This window comes from Anomalospiza imberbis, chromosome 6 (genome assembly GCF_031753505.1).
Source record: "Anomalospiza imberbis isolate Cuckoo-Finch-1a 21T00152 chromosome 6, ASM3175350v1, whole genome shotgun sequence".
NCBI lineage: Eukaryota > Metazoa > Chordata > Aves > Passeriformes > Viduidae > Anomalospiza > Anomalospiza imberbis.
The window spans coordinates 4,404,707-4,424,558 of NC_089686.1; the positions used below are offsets into that span (position 1 = coordinate 4,404,707).

At 43.3% G+C, this 19,852-nt stretch overlaps 2 protein-coding genes and 1 long non-coding RNA gene across 4 annotated transcripts in view; 2 read left to right on the forward strand and 1 right to left on the reverse strand.

The window, feature by feature from the left end:
• The window catches only part of EXOC5 (exocyst complex component 5), a 24,591-nt gene extending 15,654 nt beyond the window's left edge, over positions 1-8,937 (reverse strand). For both annotated transcript variants that reach the window (XM_068192083.1, XM_068192082.1), the window contains exons 1-4: positions 8,779-8,937; positions 4,115-4,206; positions 1,665-1,812; positions 1,107-1,301 (exon numbers count right to left, since the gene is read on the reverse strand). In XM_068192083.1, the coding sequence (XP_068048184.1) occupies positions 1,107-1,301; positions 1,665-1,812; positions 4,115-4,206; positions 8,779-8,805 (462 nt within the window). In that variant the 5' untranslated portion in view covers positions 8,806-8,937. The remainder of the gene's footprint in view (positions 1-1,106; positions 1,302-1,664; positions 1,813-4,114; positions 4,207-8,778) is intronic.
• On the forward strand, positions 8,936-18,460 carry AP5M1 (adaptor related protein complex 5 subunit mu 1). The gene is made up of 8 exons (XM_068192084.1): positions 8,936-9,113; positions 13,051-13,696; positions 15,082-15,309; positions 15,774-15,913; positions 16,632-16,717; positions 16,819-16,934; positions 17,177-17,273; positions 18,290-18,460. Exons 1-8 carry the CDS (start codon positions 9,046-9,048, stop codon positions 18,370-18,372), a joined length of 1,464 nt encoding a protein of 487 aa, XP_068048185.1. The 5' UTR covers positions 8,936-9,045; the 3' UTR covers positions 18,373-18,460.
• On the forward strand, positions 9,636-10,948 carry LOC137476610 (uncharacterized). Its single transcript, XR_011000455.1, has 2 exons — positions 9,636-9,870; positions 10,150-10,948. It is a non-coding gene; the product is annotated as an uncharacterized lncRNA (long non-coding RNA).
• Positions 18,461-19,852: the final 1,392 nt, after the last annotated feature.

Sequence of the window (19,852 nt, forward strand, 5' to 3'; positions counted from 1 at the left end):
CTCTGGGAAAAGCTGTCCATAGAAGAACTTCCCTTACGCTGAAACCTGTTTCCCTTGGAAATCAGGGAAGTTTTTCCCTGCTCTCTCTTGAATTAGGGCAAGCTATCAACTAGTAATTACCATATATCCACAGACCATGAATCAAAAGGCACTGTGCAAATGACTCCTTGGGAATACAACTATATAAAATGATTAGCTTTTCATTTCCCTGAGAGACACCTCCAGCTCAGAGGGAGGGGTGACTATTAACCTGTTCTCAGGTCTTCCATGAGCTGCATTTCAAGCACATTTTTTTGCTGAATGTGCAAATCAAGTGTTTGCTGTTTCCACATATTATAATTTTTTTTCCTGACTACAACCATACCACTGCACAGAATTTAAGGAGGTAAGGAAGATTCTTCAGGATACACCACATAAAAAAAACCAAAAAAACCCAACAAACCCAAACCAACAACTTGAATTAAACTGCATTGGAAAATCCAATGTGTCCTTTTGCTTATAGCTGGATTATTTTCCTTCAGTTTATTTCTGTTTGTCACACCACTCAGATTGTATTTGCTTCATGAACGTACTCTTGAAGCACAAGAAAAACAAAATGCTTGAACATTTCTTTGAAGTTTTCCTGCCTGGTTCCTCTAAATTCCAAGGGTGGAGACATAACCACAGGACTATACAAAGCCCAAAGGCATGCTGTGACAAAAAAGTATCCAAGGCCAGTGGACTGACCCAACAGAGCAAAGTTGCACAAAGAAGTTGCATTCAAAACGTTCTGCTTTACAGGATGGATCTGAGGCAAGGGTTTCAAAGGAAAGAGGCAGATATTGTATTGCACTCCAAAGTTGCCCTCCCAGCGTTTCCCAAATCTCCGATAATTTCATAAAAATGAAAAATGCCAACATTGCCACATTAAGCATCACTGAATACAAATGCTTTATCAGCAATCTGCAGCCCAGTGTTGTTAATTTACATTTCAGAACAATGAAACTTTAACAAGTCAGTCACTCAGTGGTTTGAAGTCTGACCATGGTAAGTCATGGTAGCAGCTTGTAATTAGGGCAGTCCCGCTCATTGCTTTGAACTGCTTTCATCCCGCTGACAGCTCTTACCTTTTCAGAGTTTGTAAAAACATCAGACTTCAGCTCTCCATCCAGAAACTCATTAAAGTATTTCATCAGCTTCTGAGCCTCCACAGCCCGTTGCCGTGGCGTGTTTACCCCCTCCAGCTGGTCGCCAAGGTGACAGACCTTAGTTGCTACATAGCTGATGTGCTCATCCAGTTCTTGGAAATGTTGGAAGGCAACCTGGAGAACAGACACTAAACTCATGATTTCCATTTCACATATTTCAGGAAACACAAGATTTCCTTCAGGGAGAAGCCCAGTGAATGCAGGTGCTGCATCTCAGAAGCTCTAATTAATTAATTACATACCACCCAAATAAAGTTTAGTCTTCCTTTAAATTATTGCAGAGACTCCCCACTTTCAGCATTGCTAACAGTCCTTAACAGAACATGCAGATAAGCCTCCTTTGACAGAAGAAATTGTCATCAAACCCCCTTTATTCTTATCTCAAACAGCAACACCCTGTACCAAGAAAAGTTAACGGGGCACAGGATGCTTTGAAAACTTGCACAGCTTCCCACTGACTCTACCCTTTGGATTTACCTGGTTGCTTTTCTGCAGCTCTTGTACTTTCTTGGCAAATTCCTTTGCTTCCTTCTGGCACTGTTGTTCTAGTTTCTCCACCTTCCTCTGAATCCTTTCATCCATTACCTGTAATTCTTGGATATGATTTACAAATTCTTCCAATAATCTGATTTTGAATAAAATACAGGAAAACAGACTTTAGTTTAAAAGTTCTTCTGAGGAGTTTAAAAGACCTCAAAAAAAGCAACTTGCATACAAGGCTGATCTAACCATGTCCAACCTAAAAATGTTTCTAGATTGTAGATTTAAATAAATAAAATAATTTTTAAAATTTAAATATTTTAGAAAATAATACTACTATTATATACAATATTAAATAGTTTAGAAAAAATTCTGTTTCTAAAATTTTGTTTTAAACTACATCACTCTGGTAGTGTACCACTCTATGACAACATAAAAACTCTGTGCATGGTGGGCCAAAGGAGAGAAGAACACCAAAATATCAATCACTCAAGAACATGGCTCTGCCACAGATACAGAATTCCCTTCATCCCCATCTTCCCTAAATACGTCTCATGTGAAAAAAGAAAGCTTAGGCCACTACATCCCTTCATTGTAAGGGATACAACAGAAAAATATTCTCTATTCTACATGTCACTGTAAAGTTGGAAATCAGCATTACAATGAGTAATTATTAATAAGTAACTGATACAGCCATAATTTCATAATGTTGTTCTGACTTCACTTCTTCCTATACCCATTTCAGAGGGTTTTTCTGCCCTTTCCCATCATTAACTTTTCTTTCAGACTCACACTTTACTCCTCCCAATCACAGTACATCTGAATGCATTCACGAATTCCCTCTGTTCTTTTCATTCTGTTCTCAACATCTCTTTTTCTCATTCCTGTTTTTGTTCATTCTGTCCCATTTCAGTCATATTTTCAGCTCTTACTTTTCTAAATATCCCAGTCACTGGTCAAGGAAAGGATTACTCCCAGATCCTCCACAGCCATAAAACTCATGCTAAAAATGGAAAACATCTGAAACATTTCAGAACTTTGCTGTCCATGTTTAATGTCAGAAGAGGCTTTTAGCCCAGTCAGTTACTTGAGGGCTTTTCTTTTTCTTAAAGAAAACTGGACGGAGGCAGATGTTGGTGACTTCTCTCCTTCACTCCCTGCTTGCCAGAAGCCCAAGAGCAAGCACCTTGCAGCAGATTTCACAGAAAACCACAAGGAACACATCTAAGTTTACAGAAGTATATTGAAAATCAAATTTAAACAACAAAGCATTCTTTCAAACAAAAGCCTAGAGACATTCAGGCAGTGTCTATTAATTTTAACAAACTGATTCAGGCTGGGGTTTGTGTTTTAAACAGGTCTTGTGTCAACTCTGCACTTATTCAGCAGCACTGCTCAATATATTGAGAAAGGAAAGAAGCAGAAGAGGCAGCTGCTGGTCAGGTTTACAGATGAGAAATAAAGACTCCAGTACTCTTTCTCACAAACAAAAGCAGCATCTTCTAAAAACAGAAAAGGAAAAAATAGGCACAAAAAAAATCTGTTTCTTTTTTAATACTAATTTTGGCTCCCTGCCCAATACTAGAAGATGCCACAAGAAAAATATTTACTGTTGCAGGTTTCACTTGCTTGTCCTGAAAAATATGGAAGCGCCTCCCAGAAGTTCACACAAGCAAACCAGAAGAAATACAGAGAAATCTGTTAAATTAAGTAGGAATTAGTGCAAATCATGAACTACCCTAATGTATATACTGGGCACAAGCACAGAGAAAGAGCTCAAGGGAACAATGCTGTTCATTTCCAGGCTTCTTCCTTCTTCAGTCACACATAAAGCTCTGCATAGGATACAGGCCTCAGACTGAATGTCAAGAGTTCAGCATCCTGCTAGAAATTCAGCAATATCCTTTCTCTCCTCAGACACCTCCAAAGAGCAAGAGTGCTCCAGAAGAAATGTCCTTTCACTGTGTCAGGTTCATTTGCTGACATTTTAGTAAGTCAGATTAGTTTATCACGAGATCTTGTCCTCAGAGCTGCCTCTCTTGCTGTTCTACCTTTTTGTGCCTTTTATTTGCAATCTACTGTGTCTTAAAAGAAGGCAGCTCAGGAAACTAAAGTAAGAAACTCATTAAATTAACTAACTCATTAACTATCATAGCAGTGAAGCCTCATACTATGCTTGAATCCAGCAACTGTCTGACAAGCACAAACAGTATCATTTCCCTTTCATTCAGAAGGTCTCAATCAGAAAGTGACTCTTCCTACTCCTTACTGAATAATTAGTTCTGAATAATGGATCATGGTCACAAATGTTAGCAATTCTCCCACACGAAAACCCCCTTGGACACACAGCACCACTACACACAGGCTTGTGTGGAATAGATATATGGAATAAAACAGTACAATTAGAGATACATCCACTTTGACCATTGTGCAATTTGATTTTTTACCTTTTGGGATCGAAAGCTTCTCCACCTCTGGAACCTCCCCCAGGTGTTCTCCATGCCAGGCGTTCAATGTATTCATCTGCCACAAAAGGCTCCTGGCCACAGAAGAAAAACCCTTTACAATGTGCCACAGCAGGCTGTTCCTTCAGCAGGTGCTCACACCTCATTTTGAAAGTGTTTAGAAGCTTTACTATAATCAAAAGTACAGTGTTGGCAATTACTCCATCACCTCTTGGGCTACGTATTTATTGTTGAGAACACTGCTTTTAATATGATGAGTTGGAACATCAAGTTTAGACATTATCAGACTGTTTGCAAAGAATGTGCTGCAGGTCTGTGAAGAGCTGGCTCTAAATGACTTTATTTGCAGCTGAGTTTGTGGTTTGTCATTCCACAGTGCCTGAGCTCTGCAGGTGATTTGGGAGGTTACACCACCCTAGCCAGCCATCAGCTGCACAGCAAAACACATCAGAGAATTCATCTGCCTACAAAAACTACGTGGCAAAATAAGGAGCTTTTACAGTTGTTCAGCTCTCTGTCACACCACGGCATCACACACAGAACTGACCAAAAAACCCAGCATGAGATGCCACTGAATGCAACCCAACTGCAACTGCAGAAACAGAGCAGATAAAAATGAGGAAAAAAGGCATAAAAACAGAGGATGAATTTGATTTCCACAAGCAGAAAAAACAGGGTATGAGTGATACTAAAACTCAAGGTTACACAAGTTTCTTCCATAATATTTGCTGGTTCTTCCATAAAATCACCACTCAAGGGTAAAGAGTTAAGATGATTTCTTCACCCAACAACATTTTCTGAAGGCAGAGGCCTCATTTATAAACCCAAGACCTCCTATTTTAGCTGGCCTAATAATCACACCAGCTCAAACATTTCATCACATAGTTAATACTAAATTACTCTAAACACAGTCCAATTTCTATCACTAATAAAAATAGTATTTATCACTTCAGCAGCAGTGATTAGGTGCTAAAATCAGCACTTCTAAGACCAGTAAGGAAAATATTCTCACAACCACCAGGATTTTATAGAAAGCTTTTGAATTATAAGAAGCAACAGTTCTAAAAGTGTGAATCAACCCCAAAGAAAGTTGGGAGTGGCTCTGGCAAATAGGAGTATTTGATGAAACAACTGAATATGCCACCACTGCTTCTGATAAAACTTGCTTGAAAAAAATGAAAATAGTAAAAAAGAAACAGATCTCAACAGGTATTACATTGGTTACTGTATCAATATGTCTGAAATTTTGTCACAAGGAATAAGGAGGGGGAAAACAGCATTACAGAGTTAGTTTTGAAAGTAAAACCAAGGGTTGAAAAGCAAATATTGCCTGTCAAGGTCTGTTTCCTCAGAAACAAATTATGCCCTATCCAGTCAGGCCCAGCCACTAACCAGGAAGATAAAAGGTTTTTAAATATACTTTGTCACACGCTGAATCCTGATAGACATGGCAGAAATTTTATCACTCAGTAACTCCTCATCCAGACTGACTCGAGTAACTATGTTGTGCTCAGCCTCCTTGGCTAAACTTCAAAAATAACTGGCTGATACCACATAAAAACAATTTCCCTACAAGTCACCCATCTCTTTAACCAAGTCCTCCCTGATACACAAGGTGAAGTTTCCTTTACAAGAACCCTTTTCATCAAAAGCCACAATGCCACGTTTTCATGCCAAGTGTAAATTCCCTCCTTATGCCATCTTGATATCTAAAAGTTTGGAGCACTTTTGTAATTTAATTATAGGTGAAATGAGTCATTCAGTGCAGTAACATTCCCTTCAGGGGAGGCCTCCAGCTTCCCAATTACCTCAGGGCTCTTTGCAGGACTCGTCCTGTATATGAAAATCTAGAATTTTTCCTCTGAAGAGCCTGTAATTTAGCTGAGGCACCACTCTGGTTACAAGGATACTAAAGCCAAGTATGGAAGAACCCTGAATAAAGGGTTTACTGACACTCTGTGTGTACAGATAACATTTTCTGCATTTCTCCCTTCCCCAGATGTTCATACTAAAAGATAATTCACCTACACACATATAATGGTTTTGAATACTTTTTTCATTTTTGTAAAACAACATTCACAAAGTTTTTCTGCAAGCCTCTTCTCCTAAGGAAATCTGATGCAGATGCCTCAGAACCCCAGAAAATATTATAATGCCAATCTTTTTCCACCCATCATGCCTCTAAACACCTCTAAATATTCCTTGAGTTCATGTGTACACAGACCACCTGCAGCTCCCTTCCTGGAAAATACCTGATTTTCCAATAACACTTACACAGGAGACCTCTCCTTCAGTTTTTTTAATCATATAAATAGTGTTTTATATTATTTAAGAAATATTAACTGCAGTGGCTATTATGTGCAGGATCAACAGAGAAATAAAATGAGCTTTCCCTTTCAATTTTCCACAGAGGGTGTGCTAAAAATAATCTACTTGATTTATATGGAATAAATGAAGTTCAACAGTGTCTTTCTCAGACATGATTTTCCAGGTTCCACTGCAGATCCAAAAGTTCTTACTTCAGTTTGTATCTTCCATACACATTTGCTTTTTTAAATGCTATCTTGATAACAGGGTTACTCATAGCTGACAGCCTAGCTTATTTTAAGTCCCCTATCCTATTCTGCAGAAATTGCTGAAAATCAGCTATTACAAATGTCATTTGCAAGTCCTTTTCCTGTTATCAGATGAGCCCCAACAGTCAATTTCTCCAGCTTTGAACTTCCCTCTGGCTCCAGAGGAATTAATGTGATCCCATCCATTCAGCCAATACTCCTGATTTAATAAGAGATATGCCTGAAGTGGGTCATAACCTGGTTTGATCTGGTGTTTACAAATGAAACTACACTGGACACAGCCAGATTAAAAACCAGTTTAGAAGTACCCACTGTTAAATTATGTTTTAAGTTATGTGAGGGACAATTCAGTCCGTGTTGTGCACATTTTCAGCACATATCCTGCTACACAATTTCCCCTATCTGTACTGAAATTTACTTAAAACACACACTCATTAAAATATGGTAATCAAATTCCATCCTCAGCAGACAGCTAAGGGCTACTCCCGTAACAAGAACAATTTTATGTTCTTACATAAGGCAAAAATTTCAAACTAACCAAGTAGGCAACATTAAATTAGTGGACATCAATAAAAACTCTCTTGCCTTTGGAGTGAAAGTGAACTGAAAGCAGGAGAGACAGAAATACTGGATTCCACACTGGAAAAGCATAATGTCTAGCCCCAATCTCCAGGCAAAAGTCTCACCTAATTTGCAATTTCATCTTTATTGCTATTGCAAAATGGAAAAAGTTGTTGCACGACCCAAAGCAGCCAAAACACACAGTTTTCTTTCCATATTCAAATTACCTCACACTCAACACCCCACAAAGAACAGAATGGCACTGCCATCATGTTGAGAAATCAAGGGGCTCCTAGAGTGGTGTAGGGAGGGTACAAAACCTGGCATCCAGCCACAGGAACACCATATTTTAGTCCTGCTATTTTTTAAAGCTATGCAAACCAAAAGATGTGAGTCATAACACTTGTGTGCCATCACAATGATTCATAAATTCAAATGCACACAATGCATTTACATGAACCCCAGATAATGGGATCTTCCAGAGAAACAGGAAGACCCTTTCCTGAAGGCTGGGCAACGTGAGTCCCAATAATAACCCACCAGAAGAACAACCAGCTCCCAGAAGAACAACCAGCTCTTGAGTGACTCGGAGAGCAAATACAGGACACCTGGCGATGACACCATGCCCCTGTGAAGAGGTAGTGGGGACACCTCACACTCTCTGTTTATCACAGGTCACATCATGAGAGCTCATGGTCCAGGCCAGAAGCTGAAGCCACAGAATCACAGAAGGGTTTGTGCTGGAAGAGACCTCAAAGATCATCTCGTTCCAACCCCCTGCCATGGGCAGGGACACCTTCCACTATCCCAGGCTGCTCCAAACCCCATCCAACCCGGCCTTGGACACTGCCAGGGACAGGGCAGCCACAGCTGCTGTGTGCCAGGGCCTCAGCACCCTCACAGTCGAGAGGGTGGTATCATTCTTCCTAATACCCAACCTTTCAGTCTGAAGCCATTCCCCCTGTCCTGTCACTACACATTCCTGTAAAAAGTCCCCCCTCCATCCCTTTGGCAGGTTCCCTTCAGGAGGGGGATGATCCTCGTGCATCTCTTCCAACTTAGGGCATTCTGCAATTCCACGGGAAGAATGTGACAGACTCCTGCTACTCCTGCCCTGCTCCTGCGTGGCCGTGGCTGAGCTATTCTCCTTCCGTGCCTCGCTTCCACCGTGAGTAAAGGGAGGGCAAAGCCATTTCTTTATTCCATTCCAGCCCCACTGACACCACGGCGCCGGGGTCAGACAAGGGGGTGCCTTCGGCAGAAGGAGCGCGGGGCCGGGCCTGGCGTGGCCCTGTCACCCGCCCGCTGCCAGCACCCGGGAGCCGGCCGGGAGGGAGGCCCTGCAGCGGGGCAAGGTGGGCACCGCAGCCCGCGGGGCGGCGCCGGGGCTCCCCGCTTCCCCAGCCCCACACACCGCCCGCCCTTCCCCAGGGAGAGGCCACCGCATCCCCTCAGCGAGCCGGCCCGGCCGGCGCCGCCCGCCCCCCGGCCCGCGGGGCCCGCACCCACCTCGAAGAGCTCGGCCGTGGTGGCCATGGCCGCAGGGAGGGAGGGAAGGAGGGCAGCGGCCCCTCAGCGCCCCTTCGCCGCCGCCGCCCCGCCGCTGCCGCCCATTGTGTCCCCCGCCCCGGCAGCAGCAGCGGCGGCCGCGGCGCCGCCTCCGCCCGCCGGAAATGGGGCTGCGCCGGGCGGGCACGGCGCGGCCGCGGCTCCTCCCCGGCCGCCATCGGCACCGGCGGCATCGCCGCCGCCACCGCCACCGTCGGCACCGTCGGCATGGCCCTGCGGGCGCTGTGGCTCCTCCGGCACGACCCCGCGGCCGGCGGCGCCGTGCTCTTCTCCAGGTAGCGACGGCACCGCGGAGGGGGCGCGGGCACGGCGAGCTGGGCAGGTCCGAGGGTCGGGCTGGGTGATCTGGAAGGGATCCAGGTGCTCTGAGGGATCCGAGTGCCCTGGTGGGACCGGGTGTTCTTGAGGGGAGCGGATGCTCTTGGGGGTCCGGGTGCTGTGGAGGGAACTGGACGCTCTGGGAAGAGCGGATGCCCTCAGGGGGCGCGGATGTTCCTGAGAGGGCTCGGGTGCCGTGGGGGTCTGGATGCCCCGAAGGAAATCCTGGTGTCCTGGGGGGATCGGGTGCTCTGGGGGTCTGGAGGAAATCCTGGTGTCCATGGGTGGGATCGGGTGCTCTGGGGGTCTGGATGACCTGAAGGAAATCCTGGTGCCCTGGGGGGATCGGGTGCTCTGGGGGTCTGGATGACCTGGAAGAAATCCTGGTGTCCTCGGGGGGATCAGGGCGTCTGGGTGTCCTGGGGGACACTGCTGCCCTGTGGGGCCGGGGTGTGGCCCCCGAAACAGATGCAAAAAACACCAAAACCATCTGATACTGAATAAATCCCTCATCTCGTCCCAGCGCCTCTGGATGCTGCGCGTTTCTGACTCCGATTTTGGAAAGTTCAGAATCAGGGTCACTTAATGTGCTTTTAACTAAATATGGGAGCTTTTTCACAGCTTCTGCATTTTGCACGTGAGTTTTCTTGCTCCGTTCCCCTTTCTTCTTTGTCACTGTAAACATTTTGCCCCGCTCTTCTCCTTCCTAACATGGTAAAGGACAAGGCAGTGATTGATTGTGAAATACTGTCAGATTAACAAAATGGGCAGAGCAGAAAGCATATATTATTGCTTGCATTTTACTTATATTCTCTTCATGTTGTTCTGTAGCTGTAGGTAAAGTAGAGTACTTTCAGACAGAAATTCAGCTTTCCATTTGATGCTAATTTTTGCATATAAACACTTTTTAAAAAGTTATTGGAGGACTTTTAAGTTATTGAACACTAAAGAGTCCTCAAAAGAAACAGTTTTTTTTTTTCAGAATTCTTGTAGAGATAAAGGAAGACTTTGGGCTAGGCAGGTTACTTTTATTGGCCTGGCAAGATTTGTTACCCTTTTTTTTTTTCTTCTGTGACTTCAAAGAAATACAGATAATGAGACAAAAAATAACTAGGGCTAGAGAAAGTTTGTGTGGAAAAAAATAAAAAAGACCTGGATAAAGTGACCTACAGTCCTAGACTGAATTCAGTAAAAGTAAAGAGAGAACCTAGGAGTAGGAAAAAAAAAACAGCCAAGAAAAGAGGAAGTCGACTATCTTCCATCTTCAGGTGCAGACAGATCTCTCCATTGGACACTCCTCTGATTGTTTTAGGATTAGTATTATGGTCCTTGTATTACCTACAGGACTAGAGATGAGGCCTCCCCTCTACAAACGCAGATAAAGAGAAAGCCTTGTCCCCAAAACCTCGGGGAGTGTAATCACCGCGGAGCAGGGGGGGCTGGTGACAGGGGTGTCTGAAGTGACTTGTCACACAGTGAGCGGCAGAGACAAGAAGTAGCACTCCTTTGAAAAGGGCAAACTCTCCTCGACGCTTCAAGTGATTTCCAGACTTAGATCTTTCAAGTTCCCAGAGGAAATAATAGGGCTGTGGAAGCCCCAAGTTTATCCTCCTAACTGACCTTAAATTCAACAAAGCACACAGACAATATAAAGAATGCCCGGATCACATGGAAACTGTTGGTTTCAAGACTTAGGCACTCAGCTGGAGATACGTGAGCCCTGATCTTTGACCTCAGGGAAGACATCGGGGACATCAAAGCATTCCCCCTCTTTTTTTTTTTTTTTTTTTTTTTTTAGCTGATCATAACTTAATTCAGGCAACAAGGATGGTCTCTCTCTTGAGTCACCGAAGTTAATTCATCCTTGGAAACTTTTGTCTCTTTTTTTTTTTAAGTTTGCATCACTTTCTAGAAGGGAATACTGAAAAACTGGGATCCTAAGGGCTAACTAACGATCTAATGACTCAGCTGGTAAAATTCAGTGGGAGGAGGACGAGACTGCTGTGGTGTGGGGACAGCTTCAGCAAACGGAGCAGAGAGACTGGGACTTGACTAAGACAAAACCAGACTGAAATATCTCCTCTTCCCTTGTTTTGGAAATGTTGGCCAAAAAGAAGAGCTGCTCACCAAGGTTACACATAGCCTCTTATCAACACCCTGGCTCTGCAAAGCCTCATAAATTTTAGAGCTGTAAACCCACTTTGTTTCTTTGCTTTTCAGAATAAAATGTGAGACCACAGGGAGGTGTTTTGCTGTCATCTGTACCCTGTTTACAAATTTTGTTGCTCTGGCTTTGCTCTATGTTTAGACAAAAAAAAAAAACCAACCACAAAAGCCCTTGATGCCTGATGAGGAATGAAAGAAAAAAAGGCACAGTCACTGAAAATGAGCCTGAGGAAGTGTAGCTGCCTCCAGCTACTCAGTTAAGAGAAGATGATGTAGGTGGGACTTAGAGACAACAGGATAAGATCCATGGAAGTGCTCAGGGGCAGGAGGGAAGTGCTGCAGATGGAGGTCATAGATATAACAAAGTCCCACGTTGCTGGGGTTGGAAGTTCCATGGCAGTTTAGAAAACAGACTGTCAATGTGTCCTAAAAAAGATGGTATAAAAAGGACACCAAATGAGAGCCGTTATATACCTGTGCAGATTTTTTTCTCCCATGTTGGTGTGCAAGCATGGCTCTGAGTGCAAACAAACATCTGAGAAACATCTGCTTCAAGATGATCCATAAAGTGATTTAATTTTGCGTGTGTGAGCTGTGAGGGGCACGTTGAGGGTTGTGTCTGTGGATAACTACTGAGGGAATCCACAAAACAGAATGTAGGAGAGCCAGGCTGTCAGCAAACTTCATGTAAGAGACACTCAGGGGAGCCTGCAGTTCCAAACCAGAGCAAAACCAGTGCAATCATGGAAGTAAGATTTTTTTCTTTTCTTGGCTATTTATTAAAAGACAAACTCCTCAGTTCCTCTTGATGGATTTAGGTTACATTGAAAAGACATTCATCCCACTCCCCTTTAAAAAACAATATTGCTGCAGGACAAAAAAATCCCAGCTGTAGTTTTAAACAGTTAATATGATATTCCTCAAATATTATCTCTAGGAAATTTGAAATTAAATATATGTATTGGTACAACACAGCAATTCTAAATTGTACAAAACCTCTGTCCATGACATTATTGTTACATCTTAAATACTTGATAAAATTAAATTATGCAAAAGTCATAAAAGCTTTAAGTCATATATATTGCATGTGCAGTGTGGAATTATTATTATTATTGTTATTGTTATAGCAGCAAAGCTGTAGCACTATCTACGTATAGTAGACTCTATCTAGGCAAAAAGCTGTTGTAGTTGCATTTTATTACATAGAACATCCATGTTCTTAAATATCTGAGAACTTGTCTTCAGTGTGATCTCACCTCTTAGAAATATTTTGAAGTTCTGCACTGGTGGGAGTCATTCCTTAGTGTCAGAAAATTCGGTACCTTTGTGTGACAGCCAGCATAGATGGACAGATTCACATTTTATTTTAAAAAATAGGTATTTACTCATAAGAATGTATTTACTCAAATTTAGGCTTGCTAGAAAGAATCCTAACTACTCATGGAATGGTTTTATTGACAGTGATTTATGTTCTGATCCCACCACTGCTTCTGTCAGGTTGCTGCAGGCTTCCATGTACACGAGGTTATTTTTAGGCCCGGTGGGTTTTGGGGAGTCGTTTGAACAATGAAGCGAAACCCAATATTGGTAATCCCAAGATTTTTCATAATGCTTTTGCAGCCAGAAGAGGGCTTGGGTGCTTCTGCCCCTGGAAGCTCTGGTTTGGGGTGATGTTTTGGGTGGCACAAAGGCGCGTGGCACTGAGCCGCCCCGCTCCCCTCCCCGCAGGCGCTACCCCACGGTCGAGCTGCGCGCCGAGACCTTCAACGGCTCCACGCACGTCCCCATCCCCTCGGACAGCGACTTCCTCAAGGCCCTGCTCTTCGAGCTGAGGCTGGTGGATGAGCACGTCTTCGTGGAGCAGCGGGACACCTGCACCAGGATCAACCACTCCTGCGTGTACTCCGTGTCCACCGCCGCGGGGGAGCTCTGGCCCGTGCTGGCCTTCCTCAAGAGCGGCCTCATCTACGCCTGTGTCCCGCTGGTGGAGGGGACCCTGGAGCCACGGCCACCCCTCCTCACCGTCAGCGGGCTCTCGCAGGGACTGGCTCTGTTGTTGGGCATCATGGACTACGTCTCTCCCAGCCGGAAAAACGAGGCTGAGCTGAGCACCAAGGTCGGGCAGCTCCGAAATCTGCTGATCCAGGCCTGTCCCCTGGGCACCCCCCTGAACACCAACATCCGCAGCCTGAACAGCTCCTTCGACGACATCCAGGAGATGCCTGCGGATAAGGAGCAGCCAGCCTGGAGATCCAGCACCTACAAGGGCAAACCTCAGGTTCATGTCTGCATCACTGAGAAGGTCAAGTGTATGCAGTATGACCAGAGGGATGTGGTGGACACGTGGCAAGTTTATGGAGCTGTGAACTGCAAGGTGAGGGCGTTTGATGTGCAAAGTAAATACTTATTTGATGTGAAATGATATATTGAGTTGAAAATTTTCCTGATTTTTGTTGTCTGAGTCACATTCAGGAGTTACTGGTACGTTTGACTGCTTGGCCACACTGCCCTTACTTTAAATGAACCACTGAAATGCCTGAATTAGACAAAATATATCCAGGCTGAGATGTGTAAATGTCTTCTACAAGACATTTTGATACCTTGTATTAAAATGCAAGGCATTTTAATGCCTTTAATTATTTTTAATTATTTTAATTTTAATTCTTTTAATTATCTTTAATTATTTTTTATTTTTAATTCTTTTTCCTGCCAAATGAAAGTTTATTCTTCTGTTCTTTCTTATTGTACTATGACAACATTTTGATCCCACAAATGCTGGTGTTTCATGACATAAGAACAGTTGATAAATGACCTGGTGAAAGAAACTGGTTGTATAATTATTTTGGACAGTTTGTATGTGACAGTGGTTTTCATTGTAGAATCCCAGAATGGTTTGGGTTGGGAGGGACCTTAAAGATCATCACATTCCAACTCCCTGCCATGGGCAGGGACAGCTTCCACTAGACCAGGTTGCTCCAAACCCTGTCTAACCAGGCCATGAACACTTCCAGGGATGGGCTTCCCTGGGCATTGTTTAATATTAAAATATCTCATTGTTTAATATTGCAAACTGAAGACTATTGACTAAATGCATCCATCATAATTATGAAATATATTAAAATAATATCCATAATAATTATGAAAGATAGTCTATAATTTGTACTGTCATTCATTCTTTGTTTCGAATTATGCTTAGGAAGCACACAATATTATCTTGGCACACTGTATTTGTAACTGCCAGTGTTTGACAAGGAGAGAGACCTGCTAATAAAGTGGTAATTTAATTATTTGCATGCAGTGGGAATCTCATCTCCAAAGGAGGCCGACCTACATGCTGCACTTCCAAAGCCTGGGTCATTTCCCACCTGCCATGCTGGTAGGGATTGTGTGGGTGAGCAGCTTCCTGCTCTCAGAGGGACAATTCCCAGCTCATTTTGCAGGGTGGGTGGATGGCCTTCCGCAAGAAGAAAGCCCAGGTGTGCTTGTGACCTGCTGGGAATGAGACAAGGGACACTCTGCTGTGACAGAGCTGGCACGGGACCACAGAGGCCATCCAGAGCATGCTGGCGTCCATTAAGTGGATGTTGTAAAAACAACCTAATTAATTAAATTGTCAGCAAGCGTGTGAGACCGATGTCTTTGTACTGGTGGTTAGTACTAATGATCAAAGACAACTGAAAAATGTGTTTTATTTTTGAACATCTCATTGTGACTCGATTTAGGTGTTTTAGAATAATGTCTTGACTTCCTTTTCCCCAGTGTGACATAGAGGGATCTGCACCAAACGTCACCCTCAGCCTGACCCTCCCGACGAATGCGCCCCCGCTCCAAGACATCGTGGTCCATCACTGTGTGACCTCTGTGGACCCTGCCATGCTCATGTCCACCAGTGCTGAGCCTCTGCATGATTCTGTGTACAATGGACCTTACAAATTCCCTTTCATTCCTCCTTCAGATTCCTTCAACCTGTGTTACTACACTTCCCAGGTAACAGCACACTCCCAACCTATGTTTTTTTCTACTGTTCAAACAACCTATGTGGGCATCAGCCCACACAGGCATGCTGGAGTGAGTTTGAGTCCAATATAGATAACAAAGCATTATATAAAATGGTTTTTATGTAATATACTGTCTGGAAGGCACCTAAGGACTTGAGTTGTCTGAGTCACCTTCAGGAGTTACTGATAATCTTTGCTTGGTAATGCTGCTCTTACTTTAAATCAGCCACTTAATACTTGAATTAGGAAATGATATCCAGGCTGAGATGTCAAGTGCATGCCCCCCAAGTCTCTGTTATCACAAGCAGCCTGAAGAGTTTAGCAGAGTCACTAATTAATATGTGTTTGGGGTCTTTTTTTAAAAAAAAAGTACTTTAGCAATGAAAACAGTATATAACTGATCTTGTGATGATGGTGTTAATATATCTTGAGAATGAATATAGTTTTTTCCAGGTTCCTGTTCCACCAATTTTGGGATGTTACCAACTCATTGAAGAGGGATCACAGATAAAAATAACAGTTAATTTAAAGCTCCATGAAAGTATAAAGAATTCTTTTGAGTACTGTGAAGCTCGTATACCTTTCTTCAACAGGTAAGAATAAAGAAAACCTAAATAACTTTCTTCCATTTCTCTGTTATCGTCCCAAAATGAACTTGTCAGGAGTCAATATAACAGATTATGTTCCCTCAGGGTGCTACCAGTGAACACCAACCTTGGTGAAATGAGGCAGAATACAGAATTATACCAGAATATTTGGTGACATTCCAAACACTTATGTTGCTCATCCTGTTTGCCTGTGGTATCTTCTCACATGAAGCACTGCCACAATCCCCCAGGTGGATTAAGCTGGGGATCACTTCCAACCCAACAGGGTTACCTGTTCCTTAAGACTGCTAATCCTAGCTACAGATCAGCTTATCAAAAATATAGTTATTTCAAATTAAAACGATAGTTTTCATCTAAGCCTCTCTGACAGCTGCCACGACCGTGCTGCCACCTAATTATCATGAAAATTCAAAGATGGAATGATATAAAGTTGCTGATGCTGATCACAGTGTTAGTAAAACACTATCAGTGAATTGAAACATCAACAACTCCTTTATGATTACTGGGCTGAGAGCACAGTGATTTCCTCCTGCTCTGTAATTTCTTCTCATAAATTAGCAGTGTGCTCAGATAGGTGTGATTGGTCTGTATGCACATAAATAATGTCTGTCAGCATTTCCTGGCTTTCTGTAACAAAACAGGCATTAGCAAATGCTGAATGATAGTAACTGCAGTGGTTTTATTTCTCCTCTCTCCCATCTAGGGGCCCCATTGCTCAGTTAGAGTACAAAGTTAGTTATGGCCAGCTGGATTTGTCCCGGGAGAAGAGCCTCCTGGTTTGGGTCATTGGTAAGGACCTCCCCCCAGTGACTGCCCTTCCTTCCCCAGCCCCTTCTCTGCAGCCTGGGCACAGCTGTGTGACATCTAATAGATGCTGTCTCTGCCTTTAGGACAGAAGTTCCCCAAATCTTTGGAGGTTTCCCTGACTGGAACTGTGTCTTTTGGCACCGCAGGCAAAGAGCACCCGACTGATTATGTGTGCACTGGGAACACTGCTTATGTAAAAGTAAGTCACAGGCTCTGGGAAAAGAGGCCTTAGTAGCCACTTTTTTATTGTCTTCAATTGAAGATACACTGATTTAAAATCTTATATGCTCAGCATGGATTTTTGCTTTCCTGCCTAGAGGATTTGACATCCTGTCACTTTGGAGTACCCTTCACACGCAGAGCATGTGACACAGATTGCCAGGGTTTGCACAGCAAGGGTGACAATGTGCATCTGATTGTGTTTTCCCTCTCTTTTTGTAGCTGTATTTTAGGATCCCAGACTTTACACTTACTGGATGTTACGTAGACCAGCATTCTGTTCAGATCTTTGTTCCAGGGAAGCCCAAAATTACTGCATGTGAGTTGCTAAAATTGAGTTATGAACTGGCTATCAATAACTAAAATTACATTACTAAAGTTGGAGTTTTGTACTCTGCTGTTGAGTTGGGGTTTTTTTGTGATGTTTAAAGCATCCCTGGCGTAGGGACTGGCCTCTCTCTTTGAAATGAGAGCTCTTACAAAGTCAGCCTCTCTCTGGGGCTCTCTCCCCTCTGCCCTGAGCTGGTTTCTATGCTCTCCATAATGGCAGAACTTTTTTGGGGGACACAGGGAATGATCCTCCCTAATCTGGCCCCTTGTTTAGGACACCTTTGTCAGAGCCATTTTGGGTGGGTTGGCAGTACCCAGATACAGAACTCAGCTCCTGCATGCAAGGTGACACTGCTGCTGTCAGTGTCACCACACCCGCTCCTCTGGATGGATGTGGCTCTACACTGAATGTGTGAAGCAGAACCCAAATCTGCTTTTTGTTAACACATGAACACTGCCGAGCCTGCACCAAAAATACCCTAAATGGCACACAGAAAGCGCTCATTAAACCTGAGCAGCTCTGCCTAAAGGAAGCATTTTTATTTGTAGCTGTCTCTCTGTTGCAACTTCTGCCAGTCATGGTAGCAGAACTCTGTAAATGCCTTTTGAAAAGCATGGTCTACACTGTTAATTTTGTGACATATCACACTCAGCCCTAAATTGTAACACAGAAAAAGCAGCTTTTTCGTGTTTTATATTGAGTGTGCAATTTATATTCATTGAACAAAATCCAAGCCAACCACCTGCTTTTGACTTAACCTCTGTTTGAATTTTAAGCTCATGACTGATACATTAGTAAAGGTAATTGAAGCTGAGACTTTAAATGTCTCATTATCAGAAACGATTTTCAAATAATAGTAAGAGTCTTACAGTTTAAAGAGGCCATTATACCTTTTCTGTAAACTGGTAAGGATGGATTAGTAGTCACTTAAACTTGGATGAAGGAATGTCTGATTGTGAGGCACCCTGTAATGCTTATTTTTCTTGCCTGTTTTTTCCCTTTAGCCCGGGAATTGATTTCTTCTGATTACTACATCTGGAATTCCAAAGCACCAGCACCTATGGTGTACAAACCCTTACTTGACTAATGTACTTGGGAATAATTTTTATATTTAAACAAAGTACAATATTAATGAGATTTATGTCATGATACAGTAAAATAAATATTCTTCAGCACTTTTGCTTTCTTTGTGTTCTTAAAAATTTGTTGATGGAAAAGGTCACTTGTCACAAAAACATGAGTTGGGTTTAAATTGTTGAGTTCTGGCTGGCAGCCTAGAGAGGACAATTTGAAATGTACTTACTGTGGCTGGTTTTACTTTCCCTTCTAACTTTTAACTGGTACAAAATAAATACCTGGTGGTACAGGTACAGACATTGAGATTCCCAGTTACTTCACTGGTTTCCCATTGCAGGATGAGAAAGGTTTCAGCATCCTATTCCTGTCCTAAAGTCACAAGAATCTCATCAAACTCCAGATGCAGAGTACAGTAGAGCAGAAGTTCTGTTATTTTTACAAGATGTGTACAGAATACACACCAGTCAATAATTTACAAGGTTTTTCAAGAGGAGGAATATGACATGAGCAGCACTTCTGAAATTGGAGGCAATTTTAATGAAGGAATCTTTATTGCCTCTGCTAGCAGAAGTGGTGCGTTCCCTTGCACACATGCCTGTGAACTGCTTGCTCTGGAAACAGAGGTGTGAACTGGGTTTTTCAGCTCACAAGACTGGTTCTGCGGAGGCAAAATCAGCTAAGCTTGCTGGAAGTTCCAGAAACCTTCACTGAGCTGTTTTTCCTGGAAAAGAAGGTGGAAAAAGTCTCAATTTACAGATGCAAACCTCTTATTTTGAGATCTGCAGGAGCACAGGAAATGGACTTTAGGAGAGTTATCAGGAAATGTGCAGATTCTGAAGGGCTGGTGAGGAGGTGCCAGAACCTGGAGAGCGGCACAAAAGAAGAGGATGCCGATTCCTAACAGAGCTGCTCCTGCCCTGCCTCGTGTTTCACTGTGCTCTGTGGGGTAACTCAGATCAGGGATTGTGCAAGGAGGGAATTTTTAAGCTATAATCTGAAAAATCCTTAGATTGATAGAATAATCTGATGGGTTGGTTAAATGTTCTAGAGGGAGGATTCGTTCTTGTGAGACGCTGTTGAGCTGAAACTGCTGTGCAAACTTAAGAGAACAGAGCTATGCCCTGTGCCCTGTTTCACACAGGTGATGTGTCTGTTTTGTTCAGCAGCAAAAGGTGAGTTTGTGATTTTGCCCATGACCCAGCCCCTCCCTGCTGGAGTTGTCCACATGTCTGGACTCCACGGTGTGAGTGGGAGGAGGAGCTCTCTCTGCTGGAAGGGTCTCTGCCTGTTCTGGACACCAGGCCATGGGGTTTGGCTTCCACATGCCCATGAGAAAGGTGGTAGCTCTGCTCTGCACAGCAGCACTCTGCAGGAATGGCTTTTCTTACTCAAACACTCCCTAGTAAATTCTGGGAAGCAATGGCACTGCCTAAATTCATGGTATCTTGGCACTTAATAGAAGGGAATTCTTCTAAATCCTGATCCTTTGT